General features: G+C 49.6%; 4 protein-coding genes across 4 annotated transcripts; 2 read left to right on the top strand and 2 right to left on the bottom strand.

Annotated features, from left to right (window-relative positions):
* Nucleotides 1–422: 422 nt before the first annotated feature.
* Nucleotides 423–8334, bottom strand: EJ05DRAFT_467396 (uncharacterized protein; the record flags this gene model as incomplete). Its single annotated transcript, XM_033742845.1, has 4 exons — nt 3268–8334; nt 3098–3213; nt 2302–3048; nt 423–2046 (listed from the first exon to the last, which is right to left on the bottom strand). Exons 1-4 carry the CDS (start codon nt 7909–7911, stop codon nt 423–425), a joined length of 7131 nt encoding a protein of 2376 aa, XP_033598420.1. The 5' UTR covers nt 7912–8334.
* Nucleotides 8335–8669: 335 nt separating this feature from the next.
* Nucleotides 8670–10575, bottom strand: EJ05DRAFT_441750 (5-aminolevulinate synthase mitochondrial precursor; the record flags this gene model as incomplete). The annotated part of the gene is made up of 2 exons (XM_033742002.1): nt 8670–10192; nt 10248–10575. The coding sequence occupies 2 exons, from the start codon at nt 10573–10575 to the stop codon at nt 8670–8672; spliced, it is 1851 nt and encodes a 616-aa protein (XP_033598419.1).
* Nucleotides 10576–12550: 1975 nt separating this feature from the next.
* On the top strand, nt 12551–13403 carry EJ05DRAFT_502441 (uncharacterized protein; the record flags this gene model as incomplete). Its single annotated transcript, XM_033747256.1, has 2 exons — nt 12551–12864; nt 12920–13403. The coding sequence occupies 2 exons, from the start codon at nt 12551–12553 to the stop codon at nt 13401–13403; spliced, it is 798 nt and encodes a 265-aa protein (XP_033598418.1).
* Nucleotides 13404–16745: 3342 nt separating this feature from the next.
* EJ05DRAFT_487785 (uncharacterized protein) lies at nt 16746–18178 on the top strand (the record flags this gene model as incomplete). Its single annotated transcript, XM_033745640.1, has 4 exons — nt 16746–16789; nt 16941–16995; nt 17419–17539; nt 17742–18178. 4 exons carry the CDS (start codon nt 16746–16748, stop codon nt 18176–18178), a joined length of 657 nt encoding a protein of 218 aa, XP_033598417.1.
* Nucleotides 18179–18470: the final 292 nt, after the last annotated feature.

The following is an 18470-nucleotide window of genomic DNA, read 5'->3' as shown; positions in this document are numbered from 1 at the left end:
CAAACTGCACGGTGTTGAACTGTGTTCAACCTCCCATGCATAGCAGTTTTTGAGCGGCACAGACCTGTGCCCAGGCGATGAAGATTTTGCAAAGATATAGTAATTCAGTCGTTCAGAAGTAGAGTATTAATGTCAAGAGATGCCGACTCGGATGTACGCCAGTACACATGCTGAGAACATCTGGTTGTAATCGTGTAGTAGTATAGCAGTCGACCGTGAATGACGCCTCCGAATGCAGTAAGTGATGATAGTACAGCCAAAGATGAACCTAGACCACCGCAGGCCATGCTCCTATAGCAGCCGTGCTTCAACGCGGGTCCAGATCGATTCGTAAAACAAAATGAGAACTTTGTAAAGTATGGTCAACTTTATGACCACATCGTCGATGTGCGTTCTGACAAAACAGGTTGTTGATACTCGTTCTACCCCTGAGACCGTCGCGGCCGCTTGTCTAGGTGTCCCCCTTGGGGCCCTGATCCGGGCTCGTCTCCTCTTCCTCTCTTTCTCCCGCCTCTTTCACCTCCTCGTAAGTCACCGCTATCTCTTCTATGGCCCTCACCGCGAATCCTCATGTCACTAGGTCTGTCTCCCTGCCAAGTATTGTTGGGCAGAGGACCTGGTGGTGGAGCTTGGGGAGGTAGAGGTGGTCTACGACCTTCATTTCGCGAGCTCTGATGCAGTAGATGTGATCCACCGGCTTCCCGTTCGCGATCCCTGTCTCCGCGTCCTTCACGCCTCTCCCTATGTTCACGTTCGCGCTCTCCGCCTCGCTCATTCCCACGATCTCTTTCTCTCCCTTCTTCTCTGCCATTGCGTCGACTACTCTCTCTCCCACTCTCAACCCTCTCTGGTCGTTCGGATCGCTCTGGACGTTCAGCGCTGGTGGTAGGCCGTTTGTCTCGATGCTCAGTGCGTCCATCGTCGCGCTCGCGTCGATTGCTTCCCTCTTTCTCGCCACGTGGACTTCTCTCGCGCTCGCGATGTCGGCTGGACTTGCTATCACGGCCATCTCGTCGGCTGCCACGACCTTCGTTGCGCTCATCTTGAGAGCCTGTCTCGCCTTGGGAATTCGAAGCCATCAGGTCGCGGCCGCCAGTAGGGGGTTGCACGTTATCAGGATTGACGCTGATAGGAGTCGAAGGTTGATTTGGCGATGGAAGGCCAGACGATCGTCCTGGTCTTACAATGGCACGATTAGGCGCGCCGCGATCAGTTGGATTGCGCTCGAAAGAGCCACCGGAATTTGCCTGTTGCAGAATATTCTGTACACCTACGAATCGTTTGTCTTCTCCACGATGATCAGATCGAGGAGGTCGCTCACGATCAGAACCGAAAGCAGGCCCAGTTGGAGGACCTCGTGCGGACGGCGATGGCCCGGCAAGTGGGCGCTGGGAATTTCGAGGGCCAGAAGGTGGCGGTACATCTGTCTGAATATGATTAAGCCGACTCGGATGAATACCGGCTATCTCTGTAGCTGTCGGCTGCTCGGTAGACGGGGTCGGTGGAGCAGATGAAGTCACTGCCATAAGATCAGCTGACCGCTGTTCTCGCCGGTCATCGAGAGGTCCAGGCGGTGCTCTATCGCTTGCAGGGGATGCTGGAGGCTGTACCGAAGCACCCTGAACGTTCGCAAAGTTACGACTCTCTCGTCCAGGCCGCCCTCGGGGTCTTGGCCCAGAAGGAACTTCTGAGCCTGAGTTGAGTCGACCATAGTTCGGATCCTGATTTGGACGAGCTGGTTGAGTAAACTCGCGGTTGAGACGTCCATGATCAGGGTCTGCAGGATTTCTTGGGTTGTTTGAGGGCTGGAAAAGCTCGCGCATGCCACCGCGCTCACCACGAGGTCCAGATGGGGGTGGCCCGCCGCTTGGATCATCACGCCTATCATGTGGCGCAATCGAGTAGCCAGAAAGAGGCGGTCGCTCAGAGGGAGTCCCTCTCTCATCACGATAATCACTTCTGGGACCGTCGCCTCTAGCACCTTCGCCCCTTGATCCGTCACTTCCTCTGGGAGGATATGGTCCTGGTGCGATGCGATCATCACGTCTTGGAGAATGAGGTCTAGAGCCACGTCCACGAGGCCCGTCATGCTCGCCACGCATATTATCGCGAGTCTTTTCGCGTATTTCAGCTTCGATCAGTTGAGCGCGAGCAGGATTGACGCCTGCTGAATGATCAACCGGGTGAGCATTGCGATCAGCGTTGCGATCAAATTTGGGCGGCGGATTTAGCATTCCTCTTTCTGGACGTTGTTGATGTGGACCTGTCGGGGTTTCTCGGCCTGGGCCATGGTATCCAGACGCAGGTGAGCTCACAGGACCGACACCCTGCAGTCGTCGATGACCGTCTGCAGTCGGTGAAGGTCTGGAATCAGGACCAAATCGATCACGTCCATCTCTCGGACTCTCGTAGGGAGGTCGTACGTCTGACAGCCCATCTCTAGAGGGCATAGGCCGCACTCTTCGATTGTCAGGGTGGTCACGCGACAGCTCTCTCGTGCCCATCCAATTTGGATCTCGGTTTGGCTCGCGTCGATCCCGCTCTGAGCTGCGACCACGAACGCCACGATTTGGGGATCGTTCTCGAGGATCTCGATAAGGGTAGGTCTCTCCTACTTGCTCTAATCTTCCATACTCGCCATTAGGAGGCAGTCGACGACCATCAGCTTGTGGGGTCGAGTTTGCGTGGCTGCGATAATCCAGGGAACGATCGAGTGGGCGGTCGTTAGGCTTTCCACGAGAGAAGCCGTCAGGGCGATTGGGAAGGGCGTGCTGAACTCGTGAAGCTGCTGGTTGGCTGGGAGGGCGACTTCCATCTGGCTTTTGTGGTCCAGAGGCAGAGAAGGTCGGCGGCGTCGCGTAATCACTCGCTCTGTGCTTCTCGACCTCCATCTTCCCAGGTGCAGATTCTTGATCCATGGGCTTCGTGTCATTAGCACTGGACATCCCAGCCGGCGCGTTAGCTGTCCTTTGACGAACAGAGCCCTTTGTTTCGTCTATTTCACCGTCCGAATCATCATCGCCACCTCCTGGCTTAGTAACGGCTCCACTGATGTGATGTTAGATGGAGTCGGTCGTAGGTTCGGTACTAGACTCACTTTGCTTTGCCTACTGGTTTAAATTCAGAAGCCGTGGCATTGAGCCCAGAAATCCCAGGCTGTGGTGTATCTGGCCTTGCTGAACCGCCCCTGCCTGTGGATCCAACGGCACCTCCCTGATGTATATTAGCCATCAAAGTGCTTTGCACGTTTGCGGAAGATGTTCCTACCGGTCTGAATGCTTGTGGCATAATCCATGACTTCTGGCGTCTTGATAGAAGACCAACAAGCGATTGGGCCATGAGTTTCAAATCTCCGCGGGTATCATTCTGCGCGATCTCTCGTACAGACTCAACTAACGTTTTGCCCATGAAGTCCACAGACGGGAAGTTTTCATGCATGGCTCGAAGCATGATAATGGAGTTGCGGATGTGCATGTACTCACCGCCTTTCAGGCAGTTCATCAGTGCCGTCTTAAGATTGTTGTGCCATTTGAATAGTGACTGCCGGAACTCATCAAAGTCTAAGAAGTCTGTCGGTCGCTTTTTGTTGTCGTCTAACTTCCTTGCAAGACCGGGAAGATCTCTCTTTGTGCCATAAGCTAATCGACAATACTCATCCCGTGTTGCATGCCACTTAGCCAACTCTTTAAGCAGGTCGTTCAAGAAACGCCCAAAGTTTGAAGCTTCTCGTGACGTGAACTGGAAGATTAGTGGAGTAAGGAGTTTGTCTTTGAAAATCTGGTCGATCATTGTCCACGTGTGAAAGCCCGGAGTGCCTGCATTATGGAGGTAGAACAGCATTCTGAAGACGTAGTGAGCGTCGTAGGCCGAGATCAGAATACGAGGGAGGAAGCAGTCTTGAAGAATTGCTTGATGAAGTTGGGCATTGTTAAGTGTGAGGCTGGTGAACCAAAATTTGTTCTCTTGCTTGAGCCTGCTGAAAGTGATAGTGTGAACTTGGAGCATCGATTTAGCCCCTGCGTTGAGCATATCAACTTCGTCATTGAGTTCAGCGATCTGTCGCTTCTTCCTGTCTCTGCCCGAAGTACTGACGTCGGTCTTGCCGGCACGGATTGCTGCTTGCTGGGCCCTTATCTTGTCTGTCTCGGCCGTATTCTGCTCCATGGGAACATGCAGATCGTGTAGACCAAGTTGCCAGAATCGAGTGTAAAATGCGAGGCTCATCCTGTCCTCGAGGTCCTCGGGCAGGGCAGATTTGAGGCGTTCCGCAATTTCTTTCAGAATGGGATGAGAAGGATCAGCAGGGTCGGCTGGTGCCGTGGTTGGCGTTGTGGCATCTATGGATTGGGGAGCATCTTTCATGTCTTCATCCTGTTTTAATCTCGAACTCTCACCCTCGGCAGTTACCACAGGTTTACTCTCGTTGTCGACCATCTCGACATCATCATCGCTCTTCTTGACTTGATTTGTTGAGTGAGCCTTTCTTTCTTTCTCGTCCTGCTCTTTCTTTTCTTTCAAGGCGGCATCATACCCATTGATTTTCTTAGTTAAGCTGTCTCTGCAGATGGCCCAAGCGATACTGGGCTCCACGCCGTATTCGGCTATCAAGCTGACCAAGTCTGGGACGATAGAGTCGAACTCGTCTACGTTGAGGTTGTAGCGCAGTACATCGAGATATTGGACAAACAGATGATGAAGCTTGTCCAAGTTATTCGCAGCGACTTTGAGAGGCACGTCTTTGTTCTCATCACGGAAAACATGAACTTGGCGCTCCTGCGCGATGGAGATGAGTAATGGAGCAGCGAGTCGTGGCTTCACAAGACTTTGTATCAGGCGATGGGCCGACAATTGAGTCTCAGGTTTTGTGCGATGATCCAGAACTTGGGCCAGAGTCCTTGCACGTAGAGTGGTAGAGCCAGCCATAGCCAAGACCTGAGGACCGTTGAACTCAATCTCGGATCGAACACCAGACATGATTTCCAGCATCTGTTCCAGGATTTCAAGATCGGTAGAAACGCCGTTGCGAAGCTGATAAGTGATGTACTGTAGGACCGGTGTTGGGTCCATGTTAGCGTATCGTTTGAAGACGCCGCCGGTAAAGGTAGACAGCGCTTTGAGCCACGGACTGGTAAGCATGCCATCACCCTGCATGCGGTCTCGTCCTCGACCGCCAAGAGAGTTCAATAGAGACCAAGTGAGAACGTCGTACCCAAGATAGGTAAAATATTTGGCGCATTCAATGACGACTGTGATAAGATTGCTGTACGACTCGATCTGGTTCAGAGTGACCTGGAAAACAATACCTGGTGAGCCGTTCGCGATTTTGGCTAGTGCTCGTGCCATTTGCTTGACATTCTCTTTGCTGATCCTCTTGAGAACATCCTTCGTCTCGGCTTTTGACTGATCAAACGCAACAGCAATGTCTGGAAGCCTGCTTGTGGCGCCAGTGAACCATTCGGCATACATGTTGTATCGCACCGCGGTTGAGAACCTTTGGAGGAGCTCAAAGACCTCGTTCAGAACGCCGGGGTTCCCAGATGCAAGACTCAGGGCCGGAACGAGAAGTCGCTTGCAGAGATCCTGCCATCGTTTAAAATTTGCGTTGGATGGATCTTGTTCCAAACTCATCTTCCCGATGCGGGCGAGCTTGATCATGAGCTTCGAGTCTCTGCCAATCTTGACACCAGACAGATTCAGAAGCGATCCGCAGAGCGTAAAGACGTCATCGACATTTTGGCAGATCGGCACATTGTCCGTCCATTCGTCCCAGTAGTATTTGTAGTCCGTTCCATTGTCACCAGCATCCATACGATCAAGCTGAGCCCACCGAAGAACTCGTCTGGTATAACCATCGTTGAGACTCAGCTGCCCCTTTGTCAAACCCCCGACCTCTTCTGCTATTTTCTTAGGCGTACGGAGACCGTCCTCTTCGATGATAGGCTTGAGGGGATCATAAACCTTGCTTAGACATTGGTGCAGAATTCGATGAATGTGTTCGGGGAGATCGGGATAGACATCAAGCAGCCATGGGTAACGTCCTAGGATGAACAAAGATTCTGGTATGGCGCCCATGAGTAACAGAGTCTGCAGGAGCTTGTACTTTTGGTCCACTGGATCTGGTAACTTGTTCTTGTCGTCTTCTTCTCTCTTTCCTGCGTCAGACGATGCGTCTGGTCTGAGAGAGGAAGCTCGGGCCTCTTCAGCTCGTAACCGCGCAACAGCTGGTGGTAGCGTGTCATCAACCAAAGCACCAGCCATAGCAAGAGCGTTCATTGTGCCTCCTCCAGGTCGGTTTTTCTTTTCTCGCTCAGCCTTTTCTTTCATCAACTTGTCCTTCAGGGCCGGCATGTCTTCCTCAGCAGGATACAGATGCGGATAGAGATCAAGAATCGAGATAAATCCAATCTTGATAAGCAAGCCAGCCAGGTAGATGAGATTGTCAGGGAGTATATCGTTAGTGTCCCGGGCGCTTGACGCGTAGAATCGTAACTTGAAGCCGAGAAGCTGCGCAGCAATGTGATTGCCGGATGGCGGTAGTAGACCAGTGATCCGTCTCCACTGAGCGTCAGTGTCCTCCTGTTCTGCTTCGTCGACTCCATTCGAGTCACCATTTGAGACTTTCGTTTCATTGCGGTCCTTGATTATGCGACGTCCACCAAGCTCGAAGAAGGCACCCATGCCTATCTCTTTGACACGAAGCCAAAAACCCTGGTCACGAATCTCGCGTAATGAGTTGAAGCGAGATTTTTCATCGTCGGTAGCAAACCATTTCTCATAGTCTGGCTCTGCCCAATTAGGTAGAGAAGTGAAACCTGGGTCTGCAACCTCAATGCCCTCGACAGCGCGATGGACTGGCCACCAGTAGCTACAGCGCAGAAGTTTGATGAAGAATTTGTGGTGCTTCACGAGTAAACTTGCAAACACATCCAGGGTAACATCAAGAACACGGCCAACGTCAAGGTCGAATGTTCCGATGAGAGCCTTGACTTTCTCGAAACATTTAGCAACGAACGGTCCGCTAGGGCCCTGCTCGTTCACGGCCTGAAAGTACTCAGTCATGAGCTTGGAGTAGCCCTCCGACTCTTCGCGGAGTAGGTTGAAAGCGCATTGTCGGTACAGCTCGTTCGTAGTCTTGCGGATAGAGCTCCTAAAGAATGTGTCTCGTATAAGACCAAGAGCAGTAAGAACGGGAACATCGAGTTCAGTTCGCATCTGCATAGGATCGATCTCGGTGGCTACGAGAAGCGGATGTAGTCGAGGGGGAATCGGATTTAGCCCTTCAATCATAACGGACAAGGTGTCAAGGAACTGCGACGCGTTGTCTGCGTCAACAGCATCAGCCAAGATGTCTTTTACAGTAGCGCCAGCTTCAGTAGCATCCAGGTGTCCATCCAAACCAGCTCGGATAAGCTCTTGGAATACAATGTTGAATACAAGGTAGTCATCGTCAACCAAAGCTTGCTTCGTGGCATTGACCAAATTGTTTCTGCCCTCTGCCTTCCACGATGATATGCAGCTGTCAGTGATGTACTCGTAGTAGAACGGAATTCCATTAGGATTTGGAAGCGGTACTGGGTCGAGGTTTGGCGGTGCTTGAATTCGGGGTTGCTGTACAGACTGTGCAGGTGGAGGCTTGTTGAAAGATGGATTTTGCGGAGGCGACATAGCTGTCGGAGTTGGGTTTTGGCTTGGCCTAGCCGGAGTGGCAGGACTTCTTGGGGGTTGATATCCTCCTCCTCGACCTCCACGGCTGCCTCGTCTACCGCCGCGATTATTGTTGTTACTGTTATACGATTTGTTCTGACCTCCGGTGTTCATCTCTTGCGGACGGTGCGGAGAAGGCCTGCCGCCGTCATTGCTGTCGTGTGCAAATGTCCTATCACCTCTCTTCCTTTTGTTTGCAGGAGCCATCTCCGTCACCTTTCAGCGCTTCACAGGAAAGGAAAGGAAAGGAAAGAAGTCGATAGTGTGACCTCGTCGCACATACGGTTCTTCGAAGCACAGCTCTGACAGGCGTTCCACAGTGGTGTTTAGCTTACGTAGAATTAGAAGCTATTTAGGATGCGGATGGTTGATGATTGTATGGACTCGCGCGGTTCGGTTGAGTTAACAAGAGAATACTTGAAGCGTTGGAGTTGCGCGAAGATTGTAGAAGTTAAGATGCGCGGGGATGGTAGGTGGATGCTTGCGTCGGAAGATCCTTTGACAAGGTGAAGGAATCTGCAGAGGCTGGGATGTCTATTGAGGACCGAGAAGAGTCATCAATAGGTCATGCCAATGCTGTTCAACAGCTGTCTGGAGCTGTTCACTTCCCTGAGCAAAGGTTCTCCTTCAGCGAGTTGGCGTTCACTTGTCTCGTTCACTAGGCGCGACTCAGGTATCGCGCGGCTAGTGTATCGCTTAGTCAGTGATGGTCACGTGCGATGGGTATTACTTTAAAGTTCGTCATACGTACAAATGATCTTTCGATTTTCACGATTTCTTTGGATGACTTGTCCTATGCGCGAGGTTATCCTGTACACATATGCATAAAAGTTCTTTAGTCACGTCAACATGAAGGTGGTGGAATCGCAAGGGACCGCCGTCGGTCTGGTACAGACCAAGGCATTAGCATTGAGTGCGCTAGACCGGGGCAGAAATTATCTGTAAAGACCGTAAAGGAGTTGTACTTAAGCAGCAGCTGAAACAAGCTTCGCAGCTTCAACACGCTCATTCTCAAGAACAGTCTCGAGAACGCCGACAGCGCCACCGGCACTCATCTCCTTCAGAACCTTGTCAATACCGAGCTGCTCGTCAGTCCAGAGAGGCTCTGGAACCACCTTCTCGGCTTCTCCTACGCCGATGAAGCCTCCTTCCTTTGCCCAATCGCTGGTACGCTTGATGCCCAATTTGTCCCAAACTGCCTCGACAGCATCAACTAATTCATTTCGGTATTCGCGGATGTGGCCAGGAGTGGGAGTGATGCGGAGTCGCTCCTGGCCGACGGGAACGGTTGGGTAGTTGATCGCTTGGACGTAAATACCATGTTCCTCGAGTAGCATATCGCTGGCTTGCTTAGCGACCTCAGCATTACCGACTAGAAGTGGAACGATGTGGCTTGGGTTTGGAATGACAGGGATGTCCTTGGCCTCAAAAGCATCCTTAACTGCACGTGTATGTAACTGTTGCAGACGTCGGTCTCCTTGGTAGTTCATTTGATACTCAATTGCAGCTTGGGCTCCAGCCATGGTCGCCGGAGGAAGCGAAGTGGTAAAAATGAAGCCAGGTGCGAGGGACCGAACAGCGTCGACCATTCTGGCAGAGCCAGCGATGTAGCCGCCGACGCAGCCGTATGCTTTTCCGAGGGTTCCTGTGATAATATCGATACGGTCCATGACGGTGCCCTTTGGCTTTCCAGCAGCGTGCGCCTCGAAATCCAAATGTTCTGCGACACCAGCCCCCTTTGCTCCATACATACCAACGGCGTGAACCTCGTCCAAAAAGGTTATGGCACCATACTTCTCTGCTAGGTCACAGATCTCCTCGATCGGCCCGACAGAACCACACATGCTGTAAACACTTTCAAAAGCAATGATCTTAGGAACATCTGGAGGAAGTGAAGCCAGTTTGGCCTCCAAATCTTCAACATCATTATGCCTAAACACCAACTTCTTGGCGCCAGAGTGGCGAATGCCTTGAATCATGGACGCGTGGTTCAGCGAGTCGGAAAGGATAACGCAGTCTGGGAATTTGCTGCCGAGCGTCGCCAGCGTGGCATCGTTTGCAACATAGCACGATGAAAATACCAAGGCGGCTTCCTTTGCATGTAGGTCTGCAACAGTCTTTTCAAGGCTCATAGCGTGCTGATTATGACCTGAAATGTTTCGGGTACCCCCAGCACCAGAACCATACTTGTCCAATGTCTCATGCATCTTCTTCAAGACTTGTGGGTTGCGTCCCATGCCTAGATAGTCGTTTGAGCACCACACCGTCACTCTTGCGTCTTTGTCTGCCATGTGAGCGCGTGGAAACTCTTGCGCAAGACGGTTGATGTTGTTGAAGTAGCGGTAGGACTTGTCCTTGTGCTTCTTGTCCAATTCAGTCTGGTAGAATCGCTCATAGTCGAATTTGACAGGTTGCGGGCTCGGTGGAGGTCCGGATTGCTGCGTGGTCTGCTGCACCGCAGCAGACTTGACGGATTGCGGATAAGGCACTATAGCGAGCCTAATTAGCGATGAAGTCACAGTAGCGTTCTAGCTTGCGCCCACCTTTATCATGCCTCGCCACACGGATATCGACAGCCTGCGCTTCCTTTGGAGAGCTGGTGTGCAATTTGGCACGGCCGACCTTGGAGTGGTAGGCTCGCATGCCACCGTAAGTCCCAGCGAGCAGAGCATTCGTGTTCTTGGCGCTTTGTACAGCGAGCGCCTTGCCCATTATAGGACAACGGCGGCCGAGAAGCTGCAGATTGGACATGCTTCCACCGCCCGGAGAAGCATTGTGGGCTGTGGAGGTCGAAAGAGACCTCAGGGTCGCAGGAGAAGTCTTCTTCAAGAAGGGGCACATAGCCCGAGACTGGCGCAAGAGGGACTCCATGGCCGTGAAATTCGGCAGAGCAATGTTTCAGTCCTTGTATACTATAGCTTGTTCAAGTCGAGGGCGTAGTGAGCAATCGAGTCAGTGGAGGTGGGAGAGAAAGAGATTCGGTTATGACAATCAACGTGAATGTGAACGTGGGGAAGTCCAGTAATTTGAACCTGAGCGGACGTAAGGCACTTCCGGTCAGCGATGATTGGTCGGCTTAGGGACGATCGTAAGTGTGTAAATAACGTGCAACAACTGTGGTTCTGGACAAAATGGCTAACTTGTACAGGGCAAGTCCGGACATTTAGTTGTCGGTCCGAGCATTTAATGGGCGATGGCTGTATCCACAATAATAATGCACGTCTGATCGGACTAATGTTCATCTTTATTTATAATTGGTGCTGCTTGGTCTGAACTCGAGCCTACCGAAGAATTTGACCAGTGATACACGACGAGCACCAGCGTTTGTACTGGAAATCCGGGGTAGCGCAATCCAAGCATGCTCCTGTTTGCTTCATCCGGCATCGCGCCATCCGACTACTTGCACGGCTTCTTTTAGTGCCGAACAAGATACCTGATCTAAAGGACGGGACATGTCTCCCGTTCTCATCGTCCACCTCCACATGCTGATCAGAGCTTCTCCTCCACCTACAACAGAGGGTAAGGGGCGTCGATTGACAATACACCCGTGTCCATTGGCGGGAGCAAGACAACAACAGACCATGCTGTGGCTGGCCGGCATTCTTGACCAGTTGCTCGACTTGCATATAACTACGGATATGCTACGATTTCCTTCTGCACGCTGCCGGCACTTTATCCATGACCTCGCTATTCTGAAAGTCGCTTGACGTAGCCACCAGTCTAGGTGCTTGCAACTCAGCCTGACTGGCATATTCCGTAAGCTCGCAAGCGTCTCCGTCTCTGGAGGCCTTTTAGGACTCACGAATGCTTGCTATCTCACTCGTCTTCTACCTACTCCTGGCAAGATGACTGTGCTGAAGTCAGCCCTCGGCTTTAGCCCTGCGGACTGCTGATGGAACATCACCTATGCGAGCTTATCCATTGCAGCCGGCCATCTAAGACCACCACGAGCTGGGGTGCAATCAGCACCACACCACCTTACCTGTGTTTAGTCGTTGAGATGCAGCGCCATCAAACCCGTCATCTGTCTTTACGTGCGTCGGCAAGCTCAGCAATTCTTCAGCCTTCAACTGGAGTGCAATCAAGCTTATCCGCGGTCCGTTTCGCCCCACCATCCATGGGACACTCGCTGCAGCGCTGGTCTATCGAATGATGATACATTTCCGCCATACACAAGAAACGTATATAAATACGGGGTGATTGCGGCGCTGACCTGTCGTACGATGGCTTCGCGAAAATGCGTACTCTCCTTTGATGTCGTTTCTCAAAGGTGAGACCACACCCCAGTCTCACAAGATCTCAGAGCTACGGAGGCAAACTCTTCCAAGGTTCCCTTGGCTAGCTTAGACATCATGATCATGGTGAGTCAGTAACGTTCAATAATGCCAGATTGATATAGTGAATTCAGTAGTTCTTCACAATGCGAAAAACTTTCCTACCTTATCATGTGTCTTTGGACATCATCGTTTTCTGCTCTGACATGCTTACTTTCGAATGCTTCCTGGTCAACGTCCAGTAATGCATATCATCTTGCTTCTTCGACCTTACGGCAGAATATCAGACAGTGAAAACGATACCATCAGCGCCGTATATGGACTACAATATTGTGAAAAACATGGCCATGGCCACATGTTTCACATACATGACGTTGTTATGGGGCTGTGCGAGTGGTCTTCTTTTTGTAGAAAACTTGAGGGTCATGCAGCTGTCTGAACAAGGATTAAGTCTCGCTTCCTGGCTGTTCATTCGCTCTAACGATCTTCGCTGTCGTTGTCGAGTTACCCCAATGTCCCCTCGTTCAATCTCTGCTCTCCCACCTACGTGATCAACGTCACGCTCGCTCACCATGGCAACAAACACCCCAGCAACGATCTCAGTGGAGCACATATTCATTCCTGACGGCCTTCCGGCGTTTATGCAAACTCTCTATAGCCTTCCGAATTGCCCTCCTTCCCTCTATCTTACCGTCAGTAGCTCCACCAGCTTGGTGATCTATGTCGCCCCAGCGTCACAGATCGCTATCATCAAGCTGTCAGAGCTCAGGACTGCCCTTGATCAACAGGATCAAAATGCACTAGCCTTGAAATCTCTACTCGAGCATGGCCCAAAGACAAAGGTCTTCTTTGATGCTCGCGATGCAGCAAAGGTCCTGTTTGAGCGGTGTGGTATTAAGCTCACTAATCAGGTAAACGCGTCAGCTACTGTTGACCATCAGGAGCGCTGACTATGATATTGAGGTCTGCGTCATGCAATCCGAGGTTCACGAAGTGCAGTTGATGGAGCTTACAAGTCGCCAACGTGGCAGAAATGGCGTATGGCTTGCTGGATTCGACAAATGCATCATGGCGGAATCGAAGCTCGACCTCAACCAAATACAATTCTCCGACTACGGCACCTTCGATAAACGCATTCTCCACCTCCCGATCTTGTGGGGGAAATATCATGCCTTGCTCCTGAAGCTAAAGTCCGGCAGTAAATTCTGGATATCGGAGGTTCGCTGTGCAACCAAGAAGCGACTGGACTTTGCGCACGGCAAAAAACACCCAGGTCATAACTGTGAAGGTGCTAGGATCTGGTGGGACAGTACGTATCTTGATGAAGCGACGGACTCCTGGAATGAAGACATCCTTTCGGATGCGTATAGTGGAGGGGACTATCTAGGTGGTGCGGAACATTGGTCTCTGTTTAACAAGTTGTGAACACCACACTCACACCGATCGCTTCAAGAGAGTGCATTGGATCCTTTGGAACTGTAGCCCATTTCTAGCAGCAGACATACTTTGTCTACAAGCTCCAACTCATGATTTCCTCGATCCAATGGTGGTCAAAACCTCTCGTTATACGAGATGAGAAAGTCTTCGCCCTTTTCTCCTACTAAGAAAACAAAACGATGTCTTGCTTGCGCGGCAACATGCATCTGCACGTTAAATAGTTGTAGGAATGTCCAGCGAGTACATCCGTCCGCAACAACAGAGCCCGATGAACGCAGAAGAGGAATTTCGCACGACAGAAAAAGTCTTAGCTACTCGGCTGTTGCGTTCCCTTGCTTCATCTGTTTAAGCATTCATGGCAGTCGCCAGTCCACGTGAAGATAGTCTCGTCTCGTAGGTATCGAACTTTACCACACTGAGTCACTCCCTCTACCTCCGATGCTTAAGTATATATCACTCCGCCTTGCCCGAGACCAGCGTGAGCTAAAGAGATAAGGATATAAAAGGCGCGTCTATGTCATAAGTAAATCTCACATCTTCCTATCATGTGGAAGAAATACCATGACCACAGAACGACTGCTACGGTTGAGTCAGACCTTATAATTTCAGCTATCTATACGACGACCAGAGAGAGGAGCTGAAAGCATTCTAGATTAGAGATTCACCAGGCAACAAGAGAGAAGCTTGACATAGCGCATGGCGAGAAATATGTAATGGATGCTGGTATGGGTGCTGAAAGTTGTTGGGGAAGTACAGTACGAGGTAGAAGATTTTCCCGGGATAAGGTACGGATAGTATTTTCTACAATACTATTCTGTATTAGCTTCCTTTACTACTCTGAAGAGGTACTAAGCTAAAGCCGGTGATATCAATGAATATCTAGTTAATAGCGAAGCAGCTGGTATGATACGAATATTAGCTATATATGTATACATGTATGTACTCACTATGCTACCTAGTATCAGAGCCATTATATAGTACAATGTTTTAAATACCTAATAGGATATAAGAAATAGAGATATTATACGTAGGTAGGCATGCTCAGAGTTGCGCTGAAAAAGTTGAGGACAGACCGACATGCCCCATTCCGTACATCAAGTCAAATAAAACGCTGAGTTCTTGATCATCGGTCTACAATACCTTCACGCACGTGTTCCCAAGACAGAAATTCATGTTCAGTTTCTTTTCTCTAGAGCACAACCCTGGGAAGAGAAAAACTATGTTTTCTACTCCAAGAACGATTCAGGTCAATCGTAGCGTTCCTTAGCTGTGTAATCTATCATACCGAATCCTAATGGTGCTACTTTCACTCATGGGGTGGAGAATGAACTGATATATCCATAGTCTCTTATAGAGGTGTCAATTGCTGACAATGATGCAGTCTTGTGCGACGCGACTAAGGGGGCCACCGTCGTTGGATTAGGGTAAATGATATATTGGCAGTAGTGCACTATCAAAGTATTCAAGACCATAGAAGAAACAACGCCTGTTGAAAAGATTCTCAATAGTTATGATCAGGCACTTGTGAGGAGAGGGGCCAGTTTGTCCCTCAAGCAGGGTTCTGCGTCAGCTGCAACCTCATCGTGATGTTCTTGTGGAGGGTACTATCGTCAGTTACCCGTAGCACCTTAGAGAGAGCACGTTGAACCATCTCGGAAATCTCTTTATGTTCCCACTCCTTTGATGACTCCGAGGCGACAGAATCTTGTAGCATGAATTCGATACCGTGACGTGAGTATATCATAAGGTGGCCAACAATGGCATCCCTGAATACATTCCAACGCTTCATATCACATTTGAGAAGTCTGGTGCTGACAAGCGTTCGTTGAAGCGATGCCTCATTCGATGCAATATCAGGTATTCTTCGGGGAGGTCATTTGTGTTCTGTTGATTAGTTCCAGGCGTTCAGATCGCTTTCTTGATCCTCATACTACGACCATGCACCGAATGTGCCTGTACCACATACAATCCAGTCAAGCAACCCACATTCCTGCCTCTCGCTTCGATCAAGTTCGCTTGCGTGCATACCTTTGATAAGGGTCTTTACCCTTCTCAATGGAATGCTGCGCGTTGGCAAGATACGCCACTTGGACTCTCGCCGGTATTCTTTCTCTACGAAGGAGAGTGTATATTAAAAAGGAATGGCCACAACATTTGAACGCTAGATTCCAAAGTATACATATCTCCTCTAATCCAACTATTCGACAGCAGCTACTCTAAGTTTGAAGGCAAGTCTTCAGTATAAGCTTTGGTCTTCTTCTGACCCTCGAAAACGATGGCCTCCGGACAAACCTCCCGCATTGTTCATTTGATCCAGGCGGTCTGCTATCCAATGAACAAAAACTTCAATCACTGGTCCCTTAACGTCCAATTCAAGACTGATGCGACAGGTGCTAAAGCTACAGGCTCGATTCGCTACCACATGAAGAAAAGTCTAGAGACTGGCCGTACGGAACTTGAAGCTACAACCGCTTCTTACGACGTCAGTAATAATCGTGTCTTCGCGATCGACTTCGACCCAACATCGAGCAACATACTCACCCACAATATTCTCCAAGTTATCCATCACAAAAACCTCCACAAATTCGAGTTTTCGCCGGACGGATCCGGATGCCGGCACTGGCTGTATGGTCTCTCTAAGTCTTCTCTGACCGTCAGTAGCTAATGAAACAGCCATCTGGTCATTCTTAGCCTTGAGAATGCTCGTTACATTAGTGAGGGAAGTGCTGCACGTCTTTGGCTTTACTTACAAAGCTTTTGGTTTAAATCTCTGGATGTAAGTGGTGTGGAGCAACCTGCCTGTCGACCGTCAGCCTTGATTCTTGGGGTTGTCCATAAAGCGAATCAGTGAAGATTCTATGCATAGCTCTTTTTTTTGAATTGAGCTCGTTCGATTTAGAATCGTTTCTTATGACATCTCGGACTACATAGAGAATCTAAGAAGCAATATATTTCGACTCCTTTGCGCGACATAGTACCGGGATTTGCCTCTCAGGCTAGCAAAACTTATGAGATATAATGAATTATACCAGATACCAACCCTTCAGGGTGTGCGCGACGAGAAGTTCTGGCCGCCCGACGATGATAACGTTTCTTTGTTTCTCCTTCAACACAATACTCACCAAATATGCTAAGAACTATGTCGCAAAATGCTCGTTATTGACTTCGCTCTCTAGTTCTTCGATGAACAAAGGTGCGAGCAATGGTTCAAGGATGTCGTGGAAGTAAACATCCTTTGGAAGAAATTTGTTCACCATATAATCCAAGAATCGTAGCAAATATCCAGCGGTAGACCATTTGACGAGGTGGATACGATTGCCATCTACCATGATGTTTCTTGCATTAAAGTCGAGGTGGCATAGAGACAATTCACGGTAAGTAAGATCGACTTTCACGTCTAAGCTGTAGGCATGTTAATCGAACCAAAGCTGGAGGTCTTCTGGCTCCAGAAACTCTCTACCTCTAGAGCACAACAGCCACCGGTCCAGCTCCAAGTGATCCAGGACTGCCGGAAACCTGTTGAAGCATATGGTTCAAAACCTCGCCCAGATTTCCAGTCATAGTTTTCGCACTCGCTAGGGTAAGTGTGTAGCCGTTGACAAAGTCTATCACAATGTGCCCGGTTGGTGTCCCTTTGGTTGAATCTGTACACTGTCAGGACGTTGCTTGTGTCCGCATCAAGGCGCTGTTGTGTGAATATTTGATTAGTGTATTTTTCAGAAGGGACAAGATATCCAAATTTCACAGCTAGATTTTTGTGATGCGCACTACTTTGTTCCATACTGGAAATCGGAGAGAAGTGTCGACGCCGAGTCATGGTAGAGTGCAATGACGCCATCATTAGCGTATGGAATATCAGCGGTAGGGACGTGCTTGCAAGGATTTGTTTTCGGATTCGAAACGGGATCCATCAATATAACATTACTAGAGAGTTCTTAGCTTCGAAGTCTAAGTGGTCGTACGCTTACCTTAGGTGGTTGCCTAGCTAATGAATTAATACTAGGGAGAAAGTAGCGTAGTCGATTCGGACCTTTTCTTTCTACTATTCAATGCGATACAGCCACCGAAGACGACATCATCCAGCATTGCTCGCGTTCCAAACCGCATCGAGACATTATCAGCGAGTTAGATGGTGGCCTTTCAGTCATTAAAATATCAGAATCTGCAGTTGTCAAGTGCGGATTTAGTGTCACTCAATTCGAAGCCGCAGATCAACAGCGAGCATACGAGATTCTCAATCCGGTGAAAATACGAGTTCCACAAGTTTACCGCTTCTTCATCACTGTCTTCCCATTTCTTCCGCAACGATCACTGACGCCTATTTAGGGCCAGTGGACAACGTCCTCGAGACTTCCCATGCCCGGGCCTTTGCATGGGAATGTAGCTATTGGCAGCTATGGTTAGATTACGTTTCTATCATTCCTACTACTATAGCAGACATCGAGGAATATGATAACAAGAGACAACTAAGAGACTCAGACTATCTTAATTTAGCTGGCTACTCGCTAGTATTTTGCCACCTCGAAATAGCCCCTCGAAATATTCTCGCCTTAGAAGATGGTACACTTTGCCTCGTTGATTGGGTTTCTGCAGACTTTCACCCTAGACTTTTCGAAAGGACTGTTCTAAAGATTAGTGTACGAAGTAAGGATGACTGGACCACCAACCTTCTGAGACTGTTGGATGAGCTCGAGGAGAACGAAAAATATCAGGCTGAGCTGTTAGAACGAGCATACTATCTTGGACACAAATACTCACAGTAAGTGTTCGCCACACGTGAGGGATGAGAGTTACTGAATAGACTAGTCGGACTCAGAAATTGAGACATCAATCGCCACCTACCGCGCTACCTCTAAAGGGGAGTAAAAGAGCGAGTACTGTAGGAAGAAGAAAAACCAAAAGCAGTCCGGACATGAATGTAGAGGAATTAGGGTAGAGAACAAATTTCCTCGTCCTCCTATTCTTTCTCTTCTTTCTCTTCTTTCTCTTCTTTCTCTTCTTTCTCTTCTTTCTCTTCTTTCTCTTCTTTCTCTTCTTTCTCTTCTTTCTCTTCTT

The sequence above is a fragment of the Pseudovirgaria hyperparasitica genome (genome assembly GCF_010093815.1).
Source record: "Pseudovirgaria hyperparasitica strain CBS 121739 unplaced genomic scaffold EJ05scaffold_12, whole genome shotgun sequence".
Classification (NCBI taxonomy): domain Eukaryota; kingdom Fungi; phylum Ascomycota; class Dothideomycetes; order Acrospermales; family Acrospermaceae; genus Pseudovirgaria; species Pseudovirgaria hyperparasitica.
Note: the sequence above shows the minus strand (reverse complement) of the source record. Positions and strands in the feature narration are given on the sequence as shown.